Source organism: Lycium barbarum, chromosome 6 (genome assembly GCF_019175385.1).
Source record: "Lycium barbarum isolate Lr01 chromosome 6, ASM1917538v2, whole genome shotgun sequence".
NCBI classification, from domain to species: Eukaryota; Viridiplantae; Streptophyta; class Magnoliopsida; order Solanales; family Solanaceae; genus Lycium; species Lycium barbarum.
In genome coordinates, this window is record NC_083342.1 from 125,148,949 (window position 1) to 125,169,564 (window position 20,616).

A 20,616-nucleotide genomic window follows, 5' to 3' on the forward strand; every position below is an offset into this window, starting at 1 on the left:
TCATCGATCGACTTAGCCAGGACAGAGGCAGTGGCGGATTCAGAATTTTCATTCAGGGTGTTCGGAAAAATAATTGAACCTAAATATACACTGTAATATATGTTCAGGGTTTCAAAAGTTAATATATGTACATAAACACATAAAATTTACCCTAAATATACATTGTAATTTTTGTCCAAGGTGTTCGGGTGAACACCCTAGGCTCTTGGTACATCCGCCCCTGGACAGAGGGGACCGAAAACATTACTATATTATATAAGAGCAAATGTGAGGACTTTTGTAGTCCTCACAATAATTTCCCAATTTTTTAAAAACTTTTTAATTAATTACTTTTATGTCCTAATCTTATTTATTTAAGTCTTTTTTTTTGTTTTTTATTTTTAAAGTCTACTTTTCAAAAGCTATCGAACCTGGGGACTTTTGTAGTCCTCACAATAATTTTCAAATTTTTTTAAAACTTTTTAATTAATTACTTTTAGGTCCTAATCTTATTTATTTAAGTCAATTTTTTTATTTTTTGTTTTTAAAGTCTACTTTTCCAAAGCCATCGAACCTCCTACCTCATTTTTCACGTTCTTTGATTTTCTGATTGGTGCTCGATATTCGCATTTGAGCCTAATTAATCCAGATAATTCACACTGTATCGCGCCTATTCGGGGGGAGCGCTTCCTCCAAAGATTTTTTTCCATATCCATGTTCGAACCCCTAATCCCTAATTAAGAGAGGAGCAGCTCCATCCACTGCACAAGTTAAATTATGTATTTGTCTTAAAAGTTCGTTAACTATGTATAGATTATTTATTTAGAAATAATTAACTTCAGAAAATTATGATACATAAGTTATAATGTCAAATTCTGGCTCCAAATTTGATTTGAATTAAATAATTTCATCAAAATGGAAGTTAAAATATTAAAGGAATGGAATGAAAATTTTGCTTTCATATAACTACCCACTTGTGGGACTACAATGGGTATATAGTTGTTATTGTTGTTGTTGTACACTTGTACTAACACAAATTATATTTCTTTAGTTAAAATATCTACTTTTATATCTTGAGTTTGAGCTCGGACTTAGCACGGGCCTCACATAACTAGTTACATGTATATATGTACAAATAGCAGTTAAGTCTCCTTGTATGATTCTTGCTATTACTGAATTGAGAAGGAGAAAAAGCTTTTCTTATCAATATCTTTAACCTGTGCAAGTTGATGTTTCCCAAGTCGCAATCTCTTCAAAACTATGATTACATGCAATAATTGATCCATTATTTTCAGGGACACCTTATGTGGACTTCTTCTTCTCTGACTTTAGCAAGTAGTACTGTACAACCACCGAACCTGAATTTTCATGAAGAATAATCAATATACTCACTCCGTTTTAATTTATATGAACTCATTTGATTAAGCATGATATTTAAGAAAGAGGGAAGACTTTTGAAACTTGTGCTTCAAAATAAGCCTATTATTCATAAAGTGAATTTGTTTCCAAATTAGGAAAGAGGTCATTCATTTTGGCACGAACTAAAAAGGAAATAGGTTCAAACAAATTGAAACAAAGGAAGTATATATATATATATAAAGAAATTAAATAAATTTTGACATATAATAATTCTATATACACAATTTTTTTTCTTTATATATCCAAAGTAATTTAACTTTGTGCAAACCAATATCAATTGACATCCTTTGAACAAATGTGACTCCGCCACTGATACTGCATGTCCTAAAATGGTGGATACACATCACTTTGGAATCTTCTATGATGGAATCTAAAGTAAGTAAATACAAATGAATACTTCTAAGAAAAATAATTAGTAAATATGTCACGTCAGCACCATCATATACAGACATCATATGCCCCTCATTCGTAACTGTCTGCAGCCATCCAACATCATTCGACCCACTGATTTAATTTGACTCACTGACATGATAAGTCGACACATAACAATTTGGATTGGACTTAATTAATCATATTCACCGTAAATGTAGACAACGAAGGAGAGTATGTGAGCAATGGTAAAATTGTCTTCATAGATTATGAGTTTGAGCTATGCACCTTTAAGAGTGAGGTTCTTTCCTGAATCCCGCTAACATGGGATGCTTTGTGCATTGAGCTGCTCTGCCCACTGTAAATGTAGAAAACATACTTTACACTATTGTACTAGTATTTATTTGTCACCGCAGGTCAATTATTTTATCTTTTATGTAAGTGTTTCTATATGTTGTACGCGTAAAGCTGTTAAATTCCTATTAATTCTACTCAATGATTACGATGAAGAGAACTATGAACGAAAATAGAATATATATGTATGCAAAGACGGATCTAGGATTTGAAGGAGAGGGTGCCACAATTTTCTTCAAAGACCGTGTTTTTAGGTCGGGTTCTTCTCTTTTGAGTTTGTTCGGGTCAACTTAATAGGTCATTTTTTATTTGCAAATATAAAAATTACATCTCAAAAATCAAGAAATGAACATAATTAGCATCTTAAATAAGGAATCACACTCATTAACAACAGAAGTAAATCAACATTTTCAGCAAGGAACTTAAATATTTTATGTTTATTAAAAAATGAGCTTGCACAAGTAAAATAACATCTTCAATAAGGGAATTACACCAATCAAGATAAGAAAAATAATAGAAAAACTCTTCCGTATGTAAATTACACCCCATAAGTAAATGTAGAATTAGATAACTACAAGTTCTCAAAAATAAAACATAAATTTCATGTTTTTTCTAAGAAATGCTTACGAAATTTCCATCACAATTTAATTAGTAAAGTGATTTAAATTGAATTTAACAATTATAGAAAAACACGAATTTTTATAATACACTCCCTCCGCCCATTTTTATTTATTCACTATACTAAATAAATGTCTATTTTTACATGTAAGTGTATAGTTTGAAAACCCAATACATAATTTACCTCTCTATACCTGTTTTACCCTTATTATTAAGTACTCAAATTCATTTCTCATTTTATTTATTGCTTATTAAGAGTATCCCAAGTCAAACATAGACAAATAAACATGGATGGAGGGAGTAATCAACAAAAGAAATTATAAAAAGATTGACTTTTGATCTCAATCCCAAATTCTCATTGTGACCCAAGTTTTTCGATTTAAATACTCACAGATTTGAGATTAAGAGCTTAATGTAAGGGATTTTGAAGTTTCTATTTTGTGTGTTCTCGCTAGAGATCACAGATAAAATAATATAATAGAGGAAAGACAATATAAATAATAAAAAGATAAATAGAAAATTGGGAGAGCCGAAAAGGGAAATGACTGGTACAAATGAACTAAAAAGCACAAGAGAAACGGTAGTTGAAAAATGTTCAAGATACATTTAAACTTGTGTCTACCAGCCATGACACCTTTGTCTAATTTTCCACTGCGGGTGGCAGGATTAAATATTTAACCTTGTTTAAGCAAATTGCAACATAGTTATATAAAATATATATCAATCTAGGGAGTGTCATGCCACCTCCACCCTAAGGGTGGATCCGCCCCTATATATATGAGTATTGGCGTGATTATATATCTATGTAGTTTTGTTTTCTATAACTCATGTATCAACCACAATTAGAGAAAGACTAGCAATACATGCCCGTGCGATGTACGGACCGAATATGTCTATTCACTTTAATTAGTCAGTCTTTAAAGTTTGTATTTTGAAAATAACTTTTAAAAACATTCTAATTGTTATTACATATAGCAACATATACAAAATGAATTTTATGTACTATCACTTTAGTTATAATTAAAAAATGGAGTTTAAAAATTAAAAACATATGATGGAATTAAGTCTTTGAGATGGAAAGAGTCGGTCTTTTTTCTCATTGTCATGACAATGAAAGTTGTTCATCAATGTGAAAAAGAAAATTATTAAGAATATGAGGGAAAATTAATATTTTGATTCTAGATTTTTTCTTTTAAAATTCTTTAATATATTATATGTATACCGACAGGTTGATATCCATTTTAATGAACTAACTGTTCAGATCCAAACATAAGAACCATTGTTGTATATATTGAATTTTTTAAAAGCAAAACTAATAAAATATTTTTATTAAATTAATTAAAAATATAATATAATTTTTTATATTAACAATTATAGATAAAATAAATTATTACAAAGAAATAAAAATTATAAAGATATATGTTATATCGTAAATCACCAAATTTTAATTCTGAATTGAAAATATAGAGTAATACATTTTATAAATGTAAAGAAACAATAATCAGAGACTGCAAAGTAGAGTAAATAAGTAAAGTGACAAAATAAAAACGGGGATAAAAGTCAGTCCCTCCCTTTACTTTTACTTGTCGACGTTAACATATCAAGAAAAAAAAAATCTTCTTCTTATTTTACCCTTCACATTAATTACTCATTTTCAACACCAATAAATATGGATATTATGATAAAATATATACTTCATTTATTAATTTTCAAAGAACGTGAAAAGTCAAAAGTGAACAAGTTATATGTAGGAGAATTAAAATAACTTTTGGTACAAATTTGCATTGCTATTGTTCGTCCTCTCTTCACGTCTAAAGTATTGAGAAAGAAGGAAAACGGGGTTAAAAGTCACTCCCTTTGTTTACTTTTAATTGTCCACGTTAACATATCAAGAGAAAGAAACCAATATGGTATTTATTAATTAGTACGAAACTTCAATTATGTTGATTGTGTATAAAGATAACGATTACGCATATATTATAGGCGTACATATTTGTATACATGTTATCCTTTTTTTTTATTGCTTCTCGTTTTCATATTGTTTTGTTATGCTTGTCCTTATCTGACCTTTTGTCTTGTTCTCTTTTGAGCCGAGGGTCTTTCAGAAACAGCCTCCTCACCTTATAAGGTCTGCGTACACTCTACCCCCCCCCCCCCCCCCCCCCCGCAGAGCCCACATTGTGGGAATTTACTAGGTATGTTGTTGTTGTTGTTTGTTGGGGATCATCAAGCTAGGCAACGCAAGAAGAGTGGGGAGAATCATATAGAAGGGGCTGGCCATTAATTTCCATGGAATTAATGAGTGAATATTTGTGTGTTCTTATTATTAATTTTAATCTTCACATTAATTACTCATTTTCAAATTATTTTCGAAGGCTATTGAGTCTTACACCAATAAATATGAATATTATGGTAAAATATATACTCTCTCTGTCCCGTATTACTTGTTACTTTTCCTTTTGCACGCCTCTTAAGAAATCAGAAATAAAAAATGTATTTTACTAGCTTACCAATATCTCTCTCTAATAAATACATTCTAATCAAAATTGACTATTTTCAAGAACATTTAAGATTTAATTAATTTTGTCTTGTAATTTTATCTTGGTTCTGTAAATGAACAAGTAATTTGGACATATATTTTTAGTAATGTAGCCAAGTAATATGGGACGGAGAAGATAAGATGTGAAAGATTTAATTAATTTTATCTTGGTTTTGTAAATGAACAAGTAATTTGGACATATATTTTTAGTAGTGTTGAGTACTTCATTTATGAATAAGTAAAAGTACATAGAGGAAATAAATATGTGTCGGAGAATTAAAATTGAAGTGCATACTTGTATACATGAGCAGAGAATAAATATTCAGTACTGTGACATATGTCCACGTGAGATAAAAAAGTAGTTTAGTAATGTGGCCAAGTAATATGAGATGGAGGGAGTACTTTATTTATTAATTCTTATAGAATTTGAAAAGTCAAAAGTCAACAAGTATAAGTGCGCGGAGGAAATAAATGTGTCGGAGAATTAAATTTGAAGTGCATACGGGTATACATGAGAAGAGATAAATATTCAGTACTATGACATATGACCACGTGTGGTAAAAAAGTAGTTGGTTAAAATGTACAATTTATATAGCTTGTTGTACAAATTTTTATTGATGTGTTAGTCCTCTCTTCACACTTATATATATTAGATAGAAATAGAAAAAAAAGAAAAATAGACATATATTTTTAGTAATGTGGCCAAGTAATATGGACGAAGGGAGTACTTCTTTTTTATTAATTCTTAAAGAACGTGAAAAGTCAAATATAGTAATGTGACCAAGTAATATGGGATGAAGAGAGCACTTCATTTATTAATTCTTAAAGAACGTGAAAAGTCAACTAATGTGGCCAAGAAATATGAGACGGAGGGAGTACTTTATCTATTAATTCTTAAATAACGTGAAAAGTCAAAAGTGAACAAATAAAAGTGCACGGAGAAAATAAATATGTGTCGGATAATTAAAATTGAAGTGCATTTCTATCAGCAAGAACGTGAAAAATCAAAAGTGAACAAGTAAAAATGCACTGAGGAAATAAATATGTGTCGGAGAATTAAAATTGAAGTGCACACGTGTGTACATGAGAAGAGAATAAATATTTAGTACTATGACATATATTCACGTGGGATTTATTAATTCTTAAAGAACGTGAAAAGTCAAAAGTGAACAAGTAAAAGTGCACGTAGGAAATAAATTTGTGTAGGAGAATTAAAATTGAATTGCATATGTTTATACATGAGAAGAGAATAAATATTCAGCAAGAACATGTAAAGTCAAAAGTGAACAAGTAAAAGTGCACAGAGGAAATAAATGTGTCGAAGAATTAAAATTGAAGTGCATACGTCTATACATGAGAAGGGATAAATATTAAGTACTATGAAATATGTACGCGTGGGATATAAAAATAGTTGAATAAAGTGTACAAGTTATATAGTTTATGGTACAAGCATTCATTGCGTGTACAATTTGTGAAGCTTATGGTACAAGCTGGGAGCTGTGTTCGTCCTCCCACCGTGCTTATATATAATAGAAATGTTTATCACTACAGTTAGTAACATTTAATCCACATTTGTGAATGGTGTAACATAAATCGGGTAAAATAAACAAGTTGTCACTATTGAAAAATCACTATTTTTTTGCTGACATTTCTCATTGAAAATGTTCAGTGGCTATTCCCACTTAATGTCGGTGGGAAAATCTAAATAGTAGTGTTTTCACACGAAAAAATTATGAAGTTTCCTAGTCTTTCAATGGAACATGTTTTCGACCATGCGTTTTCCTAGTAAACTAGTTTGGTGGAAAATTATATTTTATAACATAAATTTTTCACTGAATATCGACGGGAAAAACCTCATTTTCTAGTAGTGTGTAGTTCCACGGAAAAGTCATTCAATTAAACACTTATACTTTTACGGAAAACCTAACACCCCTAGTAATGTTCCGCGCAACTATATTATGGATGATATTCACATGGGGAACACAGTACTCCTCCGACATGTATGAAGTGCATATTGAATACCAAAGATATGTAAGCTTTCGACACATAAATCTTTGAAGCACTGCATCTGTTTATTTTTTTTATTTTTTTTTTTTTATTTTGTGGGTAATACTACTAGTACTCATCTTCTTTTAGTCAATCCTGGATAATTGAATTCTATTGCTATGGTCAGGGGTGGAGCTTGCCCTTCGGGCATGGGTTCGGTCGAACCCAGTAGCTTTTGTCCGAATCATATATTTCGTATTAATTTTTTTTTCAAATATGTACAAGTTATTAATTAAGAACTTAGTAATTTTAAAGAATTAGAATTCCGAAATCACAAGTTTCGAATTTTGGCTCCGCTTCTGGCTATAGTGTGTGAGTGTCTACACATACATAGGAATTGATTATGGCGTTGAAATTGAAGGGAAAAAGAAGAAGAAAGGCTATATATGGTGGGACTTTAATTTGGACCCTGAAGCATAAGATGATCATATTGTTGAATCTATTGGGACACCATGTATTCTCTAGCTAGTATAGTTTTATTAAGGGGCCAATGGGCACATGAAAATGACCCTTCACAAGAGTAGATCTGCACATCAAATTGATGGACAGGGACACCTCAAAAGAGCACTCTTACCCAGCAATAAAAATAGTCTACCCTTGCATGAGAGTTTTAAACATGAGTGGAGCCACTCCACCATTCTGTAGTATATATTGGCTAAGGACACTTCCTTTTTTCTTTTAAATAATGATGGTGTCAGAGTTAACTTGCGCGTATCTCAATTTTTTTATGGCTAATACATTGCTCAGTAAATTTTATTTATATATTTGAATTACGATATGTTTTGATTGAGCACCTTAACATATGATAAGGTGAATCTACTAGACACTTCTTTAAATTTTGAAAACTTTAGACACTTCTTTAAATTTTGAAAACTTTTTTCGCGTGTTCTCTAAGTTATACTCATCAGTTATCATTATCAAAAACATAAATATCGCGTAACTCTAAGCACTTAAAGTTATTTAAATAGAAGGAATTATCGATAACTTTTTGGCTATATTGAGATTTGAATTTTTAATCTCTCATAATTTTCATTTCATACTATTGGAACTAAGGTCTCCAATTCAAGTCATGCGACTGAAATGACATTTGGTATGTCACTTCTTTTACCTTTCAAGGTGAGATTTACCAATACTAATCCAAATAAATCAGGACCTAAAGCAGATATTGGAGAACAGGAAAAAAGAATCACTGTTGGAACTGCATACAGTTATTGCCACAGCACTGCTTTCCATGCATGGGGTCCATGGATTTTCTGAAAGTGTTCCAAGCTAAACACAATACAAGAGCACGCTTTTCCATGTGAAGAGAAGGGAGATCAACAAGTTGTTTCATTTTTTCCCTTTTTTTTTTCTCTTGATGTTGCTTTATCTTTTTGACGTGGAAGATCAAAAGCAAATGTTTATATGGTCTCCCTCTCCTGCTTTAACTTTTGCAGCCCTCTCTTTAGGACTATTCCATCTTCTAATAAAGCCCAAATAATACACACATTTACTTGGAGAATTGGTCCAGTTTTTTTCTGTAGGGCAAGCAACAAGAGAAAGGAATAAAGCAAGTTTACCATGTAATAAAAGAAAGAAAAAGAAGAGATCAAAAAAGCTTCTCTGGTTGTTTCTTCCATGCAACCTATCCATACTACACAATTATATATTGATCATTCCTCACAAAACATTGTAATGATATATTAATAATCATCATCTTTTACCCCTGTTTGTTGCAGGCACATGTCTCCAACTTCAAGGAACTGTACTGTAAGGAAAGAATCACAATTTAGGAATTAGAAAACTAACCCCTTCTTACTTTGCATAAGATACTCTATACGAAGTACACAAATTGTATTTTTTCTAGTCTAATTTTAGGTTAATTATTTCATCTACTGCCAGAACATACCTCATGCAGAAAAAGTTATCCCAAGATAAGAAAAGAGGATCAATCACTAGTAATTTACTTCTTCACCCTTGCATTATAGATATTGTGCATGCATGGAGCGCTTGTGATGTCATTATAGTTTTTGTGCTGGTGGGAGCTAGGTAACAGATATATCCCCCGAAACTAATTGAGGTGTGTACCCGAGCTGGCTTGAATACTAAAACTATTAAAAATTAAAAAAAAAGAGAGGAAAAAATATGTCATTATAATCTTAGATGTAGATATTTTGTTAGTGCTCAATTATGACAGAAAGGAAATTTAAGTAATAGAGTTCCAAATTAAACATGCATATCCATATGAGTGTCTAATATAGAAAAAAGTTCTTTTATACACAGACATCATAAAATTTTCTCTATATAACGGTTCGTAATAAATCGGATTAGTAACACAAAAAATAAGATAAGTTATTTGTTACATATAACAAGTAAAGACGTTGATAAAGTCAGTAAAAATTATATTGTTAGCATATTAAAAGTTATAATATTAAAAATAATAGATGTGAAGGCTTCTGTGCACCCCTAAATTCTCCAAATGATCAAACAGTAGCTAGCTTGGTTAGCTAGCATGCTAAATCTATAATCCTCCATTGTGTGTCATTAATCATTATCAATCTTGGGTCAACATTTACTCTGTAATAGTGGCATGCATTGATTACATATGCATACCTTTTTCCTGTTTCTTTGAGTTTTTTTAATTGCCACGGCAAAAATCTTTATCCATAGTTATCATATCAGAAAATTGAACCAACTCAGCCATTCTTCATGAATGATTATCTGAAAGTGCAACTTCATCATCTCTCACTTAAATTGAAGTGTGTTTTCCACTTAAAGTTAAAGGGTATTCTTGTCATATTGAATACGGAGAGTATCAACTTTACTTTTCTCATAATCTGAACTTTAAATTTCTGTTTTTTCCCCATCTAACGGCTGTTTTTTAAAGTCAGTAGGGACCCTGCTTTCCTTGTCTTTCTTTTTCCCCCCTTTGTTACTTTGCTCAAAGAAGTTCATTACTGCATATATACACTTAATAGTTAAAGAAATCCCATTTATTTTAGGCTAAAAAACTAACTTTGATCTCCTCTTTGATGTGTTCTTCACAGAGAGATAAAAGGGAAAAGCAAAGAGAGGAAAAGGGGAGGCTTAGCTTCTTCCTTGATCTTGAAGACTCACTTTCTTTCTTTTGAAAGATGTTTGGTTCTTTAAATCTATCTACACCTGAAGTTTCTCAGATTCCCTCAACTTTTCCCTCCTTTTACACAAAATCCATTTCCTCAAAGCCTCATAATAAGTCCCTTTGTTTCTTCTTCAAGTCCTTCCAAATTCACTTTCCATGAAAAACTTCCAAGAAAATATGTTGCCCCTCATTGTTGTCACACTCTTTACTCTAGTGGGTACTTCCATTTCTTCTTTTCCTTCTTCTCCTCTTATTGGTACTGATTTTCATGCCTTGGTGAGCCTAAAACAAGGCTTTGACTTCTCAAATCCTGCTTTGAGTTCTTGGGACACTTCAAATCCTAGCTCAGTTTGTGATTCTTGGGTGGGAATCAAATGCTTACAAGGCCGAGTTATATCGATAAACATGTCTAACATGGACCTTTACGGCTCTGTTTCCCCTGCCATTTCAAGCCTAGATAAGCTTGAAGAGCTCTTGATTGATGGCAACAACTTCACTGGTGAAATCAAGATTGAGAATATGAGCAGTCTTCAGTCTCTCAACATTTCAAACAACTTGTTCAGTGGGAATATTGATTGGAACTATTCAAGTTTAGCTAATTTGGAGATTCTTGATGCTTACAACAATAATTTTTCATCTTTCCTTCCTGTTGGAGTGGTGAACTTGAAAAAAATCAAGTACTTGGACTTGGGTGGCAACTATTTCTATGGCAGAATTCCAGAAAGTTATGGGGATTTGATTGAGTTGGAGTACCTGTCACTTGCTGGAAATGACTTGCATGGAAGAATCCCTAAATCCTTGGGGAATCTCACCAACTTGAAAGAGATTTACTTGGGATATTTCAATGTGTTTGTAGGTGGGATTCCTAAGGAATTTGGGAAGTTGGAGAATCTTGTTCACATGGATATTTCTAGTTGTGAATTAGATGGTTCAATTCCTCCTGAATTAGGGAACTTGAAAATGCTTAACACACTTTTTTTGCATATCAATCTTCTTTCAGGTCCAATTCCAAGGGAACTAGGCAACCTCACTGGCTTAGTCAATCTTGATCTTTCAGCCAATGCACTTACTGGTGAAATCCCATTTGAGCTCATTAACCTCCAGCAGCTAAGGCTTTTCAATCTTTTCATGAACAAATTACATGGTTCAATACCGGATTTCATCGCTGATTATCCCGACCTGAAGGTTCTTGGTCTCTGGATGAACAACTTCACCGGTACTATCCCCGAGAAGTTAGGCCAAAATGAGAAGCTCCAAGAGCTTGATTTGTCTTCAAATAAGCTCACTGGTACAATTCCTAAAGACTTGTGCGCCTCAAAGCAACTTAGAATCTTGATTTTACTCAAGAATTTCCTCTTTGGTCCAATTCCAGAAGATTTAGGCACATGTTCAAGTCTTGTTAGGGTGAGATTAGGACAAAACTACTTGAATGGTAGCATCCCAAATGGATTCATTTACATGCCTGACTTAAACTTAGTTGAGCTGCAGAACAACTATTTGTCTGGTACCTTATCAGAAAATGGTAACATTTCTTCAAAACCAGCCAAATTAGGTCAGTTAAATTTATCAAACAATCAACTTTCAGGTTCTTTACCATTTTCCCTCTCTAATTTCACTTCCCTTCAAATCCTTTCACTTGGAGGGAACCAATTCTCTGGTCCTATTCCTCCTTCTATAGGTCAACTCTCACAAGCCTTAAAAATTGACCTCAGTCAAAACTCTCTTTATGGTGAAATTCCCCCTGAAATAGGCAATTGTGTCCACTTGACCTACCTAGACTTGAGCCAAAACAACCTCTCTGGCTCAATTCCACCTAGAATATCTGAAATCCGAATCTTGAACTACTTGAACTTGTCAAGAAACCACTTGAATGAGACCATACCAAAGTCAATTGGTACAATGAGAAGTCTCACAACTGCTGATTTCTCATTCAATGATCTATCAGGCAAGCTGCCAGAATCAGGCCAATTTGCATACTTCAATGCCACTTCTTTCGCGGGCAATCCTAGACTCTGTGGCTCTTTACTAAACAACCCTTGCAATTTCACACTAATTACCGATCCGCCAGGAAAGTCTCGTGGAGATTTCAAGCTAATCTTCGCCCTCGGGTTGTTAATCTGTTCACTAGTCTTTGCAGCTGCGGCTATCATCAAGGCCAAGTCTTTCAAGAAAACAGGCGCGGATTCTTGGAAAATGACAGCATTTCAAAAGGTTGATTTCAGTGTTGCTGACGTTCTTGAATGTGTGAAAGATGGAAATGTGATAGGCAGAGGTGGAGCCGGGATTGTGTACCATGGGAAAATGCCAAGTGGGGTTGAAATTGCAGTGAAAAAACTTCTTGGTTTTGGCAACAACAGCCATGATCATGGTTTCAGAGCGGAGATTCGGACACTAGGCAACATTCGACATAGGAACATCGTAAGACTAGTTGCTTTTTGTTCCAACAAGGAAACTAATCTCCTTGTTTATGAGTACATGAGGAATGGGAGCTTAGGAGAGGCGTTGCATGGGAAAAAAGGAGGGTTCTTGAACTGGAATTTGAGATACAAAATTGCAATGGAAGCTGCTAAAGGATTGTGCTACCTTCACCACGATTGTTCGCCGTTGATCGTTCACAGAGACGTTAAATCCAACAACATTTTGCTGAATTCAAACTTTGAAGCTCATGTTGCAGATTTTGGACTTGCTAAATTCTTGGTGGATGGTGGTGCCTCACAGAGTATGTCTGCTGTTGCTGGATCCTATGGTTACATTGCCCCTGGTACGTTAGTTCAACTTCTAAAGATTACAGATAATCGTATATAATAAGTGAAACTAATAGCCTAAAAAACACAATTTGCTATAATATATCAAAATACACATTCTGTACGTAATTTAAGTCCTTGTGAGTTGGGGGTTGGGGGAGGGTGAGGGGAACAATTATTGTGTACAATCATATATGTACCCTGGTTAGTTAATTTAGTTAGGTACCGTATATCTACTCTGACATAGTCATTTTTTTGCATGGTCGTACAAATGATGCATAATTCTGGGCGGACTGATTTTCAATGCCCAACAATTAGTCTTATCAATCGGTCATAGAATTGTTGCATAAAGTACATGAACATGTTGTCCACTGTTCAAAACTCAATTCATTTTCGCTTGGATTTTTTGGTTATTTGTAAGTAGTAAATTTGAAAGAAAAAACAAACTAGGTTAAATATTTTACTGCATATTTCTCTTGGTTTGGAGTTTGTTCAACAAGAGACAAATGAAAAAGTAAGTGGCAGGAAAAATGTTTAGCAACTAGAAAACGACGTCGTAAGGGAATAGCCTCGTTGGGCTAAAGTGACAGGCCCAAGATCACCCGTGATTCAAGGCAGCGAATGAAATAAGTTTAGTGCTTTGTTTAGAATTTTTTGGGTAATCGGAACGTATCTAAGGGCCACGTTTTACGAGAGAGCACTATCAAATTTTAATTTCTGTGCCAAAGAGAGTCCTAGTGGGGGCCCAATAGAAGATCAGTCTGCAAAAGTGGGTCAAAAATCTGACTTGACTGACACACAAGATAGGCCCCGTCGATTGTGGTGCTTGCCAACTCAACAATCAACATGCACTTCTTAAAAAGGATTCAACTTTGACTAAGAGCCCGTTTGGATTGGCTTACAGCTTAAAGCTGTTTGCAGCTTATAAGCTGAAAAAAATAAGTTGGGGTAGTCCAACTTATTTTTTTTGGCTTATAAGCTGTTTTCAGCTTATAAGCTGCTTTAGATAAACTAAGTCAAATGAGTCCAATTATTTTTTTGAGCTTATTTTAAGCATAAAATGACTTTAAGCTGGCCAGCCAAACACTCAAAAAAGCTGAAAACAGCTTATAAGCCAACTTATAAGCCAATCCAAACGGGCTCTAAATAAGAGTATGATATGCATTAGTATAATATTTTAATAAGTAATTAGGGGTGAAACTACTCCTCAGTTCGATAATAAGTGTCACCTTAAAAAAAAACACGCATATTAATAAATCAATAATGTAATGTAAAATTTATTAAATTACCCCTATATGATAAAACAAATTATTTTTCCATCTTGATTAGAGCATGCACAAGTAGTAATTCTTTTGACAATGGAAATTTAACAATATCAAGTTACCATGTAGTTTTTCCAATCATCATTTCAATGTTACTTTAATTTGTAAGTTTTTGTCTAAGGGTAGGAGTTGGATAAAACTTGTCAATTTATTTCTTGGTTTCCTAAGGTGACACTCATTATGGGATAATTTTTTTTTATTTTTTTTTTTGCTAAGATAACACTTATTATGGGAAGAATGGAGTATAATATTAGGTATGAGTTTGACAGAACTTAATAATTTTTTTAGACTTTATAATTGTATTAGAAAATCCATTAAATACGTATAAATATTTAAGTGTATGCCTAGTAACTAAAATAAGTTTATATATTCAAAGACAAGTTATAAATTTTAAATTTTGATTCTCCCTCTACAAGTAATAATAGTTACTCTATAAGTATGTAAGATATTTGTCGTTACATGTTTCAACCTGGTAGTGCAAAAATAATTAAGAAATTCAAAATATAAAGAAATAAACACATAAATAATTAAATTAAGGAGATTCATCGTATAGTATATACAAAAAAATAAAAAATAAAAAGACTTTTCTACGGTCTACACAATATAATTTTACGACGAATGGGTGTTAATTGACTCTCCTTAGACATGTATAGCTCCGAGTGTGAAGTCACTAGGTTACCACAACAATTGCAGAATGGGATAAACATATTTAATAACTTCGATTATCTATTTTTCTTCCCACCTTAAATCCGTATACATTTCACAAATGTTAACCTACTTTTTAAATTGGTTGCAGAGTATGCATACACATTGAGAGTAGACGAAAAGAGCGACGTGTATAGTTTCGGTGTGGTTCTATTGGAGCTTATCACAGGGCGTCGTCCAGTAGGTGAATTTGGTGATGGAGTGGACATAGTGCAATGGAGTAAAAGAGTAACAAATTGTAAAAGAGAACAAGTGACACACATTGTGGATCCAAGGCTAACCACTGTGCCTGAAGATGAAGCCATGCATTTGTTCTTTATTGCTATGCTTTGCATCCAAGAAAATAGCGTAGAACGTCCAAAAATGAGGGAAGTCATTCAGATGTTGTCAGAGTTCCCGAAACAATCGCCTGAGTACCAACCATCCTCTTCGAAACTTGTTTCTCAAAAGCTAAAGAGCCTTGAGAAAGACCAAACTTGTCCAAAGATTCGGAAAGAACTTTTGGTTTAACCAATCTTCAATTTTATTTAATGGTCCTTAATTTGGAAGGTGCTTGAGTTCACTATAGTTCTATAATTTTAACTTCTTGTTATTCTTTCTACTTGTTTAAGGATAGGGTTTTTGTGACAAAGAGAAGTAGGAATATAACTAGTATGTACTAGTAGTTAGTTGCTTTTGGGCGTTTAATTTCTTGGCAAAGACAGGGCAAGCCCAAGTTGGTTTTTATGCTTTTTGTGTCATATGGATATACAGGTATATATTATTCCATTTACGGGTGAATTGGTTCTTCAAGTTTTAATTGTTTATTGTTGGTGTTGTTACTTTCAAAATTCAAAAAGGTAATAAATCCAATTTCCTGCGTTTTGTTTATCTGTGTATGAGGAAACCTGAAAATTTCGGATGTTAATTATATTGATATCCAATACCTAAGGAATAATACTTAACAATGAAGAAGATTTGGATAATTAAAGTTCCTTAATTCCAAGCTAATAGAGACTATCATTCTTAAATGCCATTACTCTGAGATTTTGCAATGTCAATCCAAACTTGAGACAAAATATATGAAATTGAGATTGTCAAGCCAAATATCATACAAAAAAATGTTTGAAGTTAGCTTGCACAAGCAATACGCCAATCTTTACACATTTTTCTGAAGTTAGGCTTGGGATGTCTAACTTCAAACTTGTATATCTGAGATTTGTAACCTCAAACGTGAATTTCTTAAACTTTAATTTCATAAATCTGAAGTTGTTTATTGAGTGGCTAAACTTACCAAAATTTATATATTTAACATATATGGCTATAACTTAAATAGTGATCCTCAAATCGGCTATATGTACAATTGTCCGGTTGTCCCCACATTGTCTTTCAACGTGGACTGGATCAGGGTACATATCAAGTGTTTGTTCTATCGGGCCTCAAGCAAATGAATTGGGGGATTCTGTCTTCTAGATATGTATATTTAGTATTGCATTCATATCAATTTCGATTGTATTTTACCTTAACCTTTTATTTAATCAACTCTTAAGTTTAACATCTGAGAAAACGATCACAAGGATTATTATCAAATGATAAGGCTCCCAAATCTTCTCACATTCCTACAAAGAATTAATAGCCCACATACAGTGGACTGTGGTCCACTGTATGTGGGTTATTATAGATAGAAGTCGTCGTGCTGCTATTTTTATGACTAATTATGAGCGATCCACCATAATATTACTCGGGCAATATTTAAATTTAGAAAAGAGAAGTGAAATACCTTGTAACTAATTACAAAATTTTGTACATTGATCTATTATAGATTCTGTAACTTTCCTATATGACTCCCCAACTGAAAATGTGGGACCAATTTTTTTACACTTTTGATATTGTTTGGTTTTATCATTATGTATGGAGAATTAGCTTACTTTTTCAAGAGAAAATTACATTCAAATACCATTTGATCGTCTAGTTTACAAAATCTGTACACAGTGTATAGGTAGTGTATAAAGTATATAAACAATACATATATTAGACATACCTATACATATAGTATACATACATATACATATCATATGTATATCTATGCATACAATATACATACCTACATAATCGAAGTGTACAGACAGTGTATATTTCGGCCATATTTGGTAAACTAAATGGCTGAAGGGTACATTTAGGTAAGTTTCTCATTTTACAATTGGCTACTGAATTAACCATTTGAATATTGGCATTTTCTTGGAGACTGTCCTTCATTTGGGGTGGTCTTTAATTTTTTCCCTTCAAATTGGTGGTCTTTAAGTTTTGTCCTTCGCCTAATATTCCGATGTTGTGGGTTCGAAACCCAGCTCATTAAAAAAACAAAATAAAAAATCGCAAGGCAAATGTTTGAAGTTGTAGTGCGGATGTTGGAGCAGCTCCTCTATGCTGTGGGTGTGGAGGGGGGGGGGGGCTGTCGCCGCTTGATAGAGCCGCAAGCCTTAGCAGAATTTTGCAAAATCTGTTTTAAGGCCAAAACTCTGTCTTGCGAATCCAAACTCTACCTTGCGATTTTTTAAAAAAAAAAAAATTGAGCGGGGGTTCGAACCCAAAACCAAGGAATTTTTAGCGAAGGATAAAAGCTAAAGACCACCAATTTGAGGGCCAAAAAGTAAAGACCACCCCAGCGAAGGCCAATCCTGCAAATTGCCTGAATATTGGTCCTGCTCACAAGAGTCGCACGCCATTACAAAGTAGCCCAATGTTGAGGCCCGTAAGACTCTAAAAATTACCGAGTAGCCCAATAATCAACGTTGCTTCGCCTTCAGATTCTCGTATCCTTCTTGAACACTTCAACGAGGCCCAAATCATAAATTTTAAAAGGGAAGAGGACATAATTGGCCGGTCGGGTGAAACTAATTCCACCCGCTGGCCACAATTCTTCTAAACCCAAATTATACCCACTAAGCTAATCCCATCCATTAGCCAAAACTTAAATAAGACAATTTTCAAATAAAAAGTCAAACACAAAAATGGTTGAGGCTATTTTTATATATAATATGTATCATTTGTGTATAAAATATGTATCATTACCTATCTATAATGTATAGAAACTGTATAAAATATGAATCGCTAAGGTATGTATCATTTTTGTATATAATATGTATCATTTGTGTATATAATGTGTATCAACACAGTGCAACTGCCCCATATAGAATAAAAAATTGTATCATTTTTGTATATGATATGTATCATTTTTTGTATAGAAAGTGTATATATAATTCCAGCATGTGTATATAAATTGTATCAGTCTTGTATAGAAAGTGTATCATACATATAAAAAATGTATTATAGAAACCGTATCATTGTAGTATATAATATGTATCACTATTGTATATGTTAAAAATAAATTTCATATCATTATTGTATAATATGTGTATAATAAATGTATAATTAACGTATACTTTATGTATAATAAATGTATGATTAATTCCAGCAAATGTATCTAAACCGTATAATTCGTGTATATATATATATATATATATGCTGTAGCAGCCCTTTAGCGGCGACGTTTTTGTGGCGACTTAGTCGACACAAAGAGTTTTTTTTTTTTTTTTTTTTTTGTAAGCGCCTGGGCTGTTGGGCCGGCCAGTCTTGACATTATTTTGGGCCGACCGGCCATTTTTTGGCATTAATTTGAACTGACCGGATACCCAGTGGGATTAACCCCAAACAGTGGTTAAATATGGGATTAGTTTGATTGAGTGGACACGGAGTGTCCTTTTCCCATTTTAAAATGAATTCAATAATATTAATTGAAAAATATAAAAATAGTATTATAATCCTATACGATATGCATAAAGTAAATGAGATTCTATGCAATGTTATGTTACCTTTATCCTAGACTTCTTAATTATAGATGATTCCACACCTATGGATTTTAGTATGAATTGATTGTTGATATACATACATATATTCCATTGAATATTTAGTGTCTTTTATTCATATTATCGCCTTATTTTTTCATGGTATTTTTCTTTACAATTAATTTAAGGAAGGATATCTTTTTGAATCTCGTCAAAACATAAATAAGAAAAACCTAGTGAGTCCACCTTTTTCTTTGTTGAGCTATTTTAAATTTGATATTAAGTAGAGGGAAAATACATAAAAACCTCCCCAACGTATAGCCATATTAATTATGACGCACCCAACCTTTGCGAGCGACCTATTACCCCCAGTCTTAATTTTTCAGTATTTTAGTACCATTTTCGACTGACGTGGCAAAAAAAAAAAATATATGGCGAGTGAATTGAAAAAAATGAAATGTTGCAACTCAGATGCTTAAAATTGAGAAAGAAGACATTGAAGACACCTTCCTTCCTCTCTTCCACGTTTTAATTGTTAAATGCAATTTATTTTTCTCTTTCTTCTTCTTTCTCCTTTTTCTCTTTCTTCTTCTTCTTTCTCGTCAACCACCGCCGCCGCCACATCGCCGCCTCCCCCGCAGCAGCAGCAGCAACAACGCAGCAGCAGCAACAACAGGAGGTACAAAAAATATTAAAAATGGGTTGAAGAAAATGGTTAAAAATATTTTGGTGTTTGATTTGCCTTCAAATGAATTTGTGTGTTAATGGAGGAAGAAAATGGGTTGAAGAAAATGGGTTTTAATGGAGGAATAAAATGGGTTGAATGTTTCTTGAAAATAAGCTCTTTATGATTGATGATTAAATTGAATGTGTGTGTTAATGGAGGAAGAAAATGGGTTGAATGTGTGTGTGTTAATGGAGGAAGAAAATGGGTTGAATGTGTGTTGTTAATAGAGAAAGAAAATGGGTTGAATGTGTGTGCGTGTGTTAATGGAGGAAGAAAATGGGTTGAATGCGTGTGTGCTAATGGAGGAAGAAAATGAATTGATGGATTTCTTGAAATGAAGAAGAAGAAGAAGGGTTTAGTGATGAAGAAGAAGAGTTTAGTGATAAAGAAGACAAAATTAATGGTTTAATAGTTAATTAGAGATTAATTAGTGTAAATATAATTAATAAAAGAAAAATCAAATGAAAAAAAAGGAAAAGTGGCAGTGACGTGGGAGCAGCGTGACACCAATGTGGCGGAGAGTGTGCAACACTCTCCACTGTGCAACTGGGCTTTATTTTTTTTTGCCACGTCAGTCAGAAAATGGTACTAAAATACTGAAAAATTAAGACTGGGGGTAATAGGTCGCCCGCAAAGGTTGGGTGCGTCATAATTAATCTGGCTATACGTTGGGGGGTTTTTATGTATTTTCCCTTAAGTAGACTAATACTTTTGTTGTAAATTCTTACTCTAAAAAGACAAGTTAATAAACTAGATAATTTTTCTTGATATTAATATTTCAATTCTATATATTGATATTTATCAAAAAAAAGACACTGCCTAGATAAAGAATGTTTGAGATTATGTGTCATGTTTTCTAATGCACATGCT

The 20,616-nt window shown here is 33.1% G+C and overlaps 1 protein-coding gene across 1 annotated transcript; it reads left to right on the forward strand.

Moving 5' to 3' along the window:
• The first annotated feature begins 10,257 nt into the window (after positions 1-10,257).
• On the forward strand, positions 10,258-15,975 carry LOC132598641 (leucine-rich repeat receptor-like serine/threonine-protein kinase BAM3). Its single transcript, XM_060311632.1, has 2 exons — positions 10,258-13,185; positions 15,287-15,975. The coding sequence occupies exons 1-2, from the start codon at positions 10,581-10,583 to the stop codon at positions 15,703-15,705; spliced, it is 3,024 nt and encodes a 1,007-aa protein (XP_060167615.1). The 5' UTR covers positions 10,258-10,580; the 3' UTR covers positions 15,706-15,975.
• Positions 15,976-20,616: the final 4,641 nt, after the last annotated feature.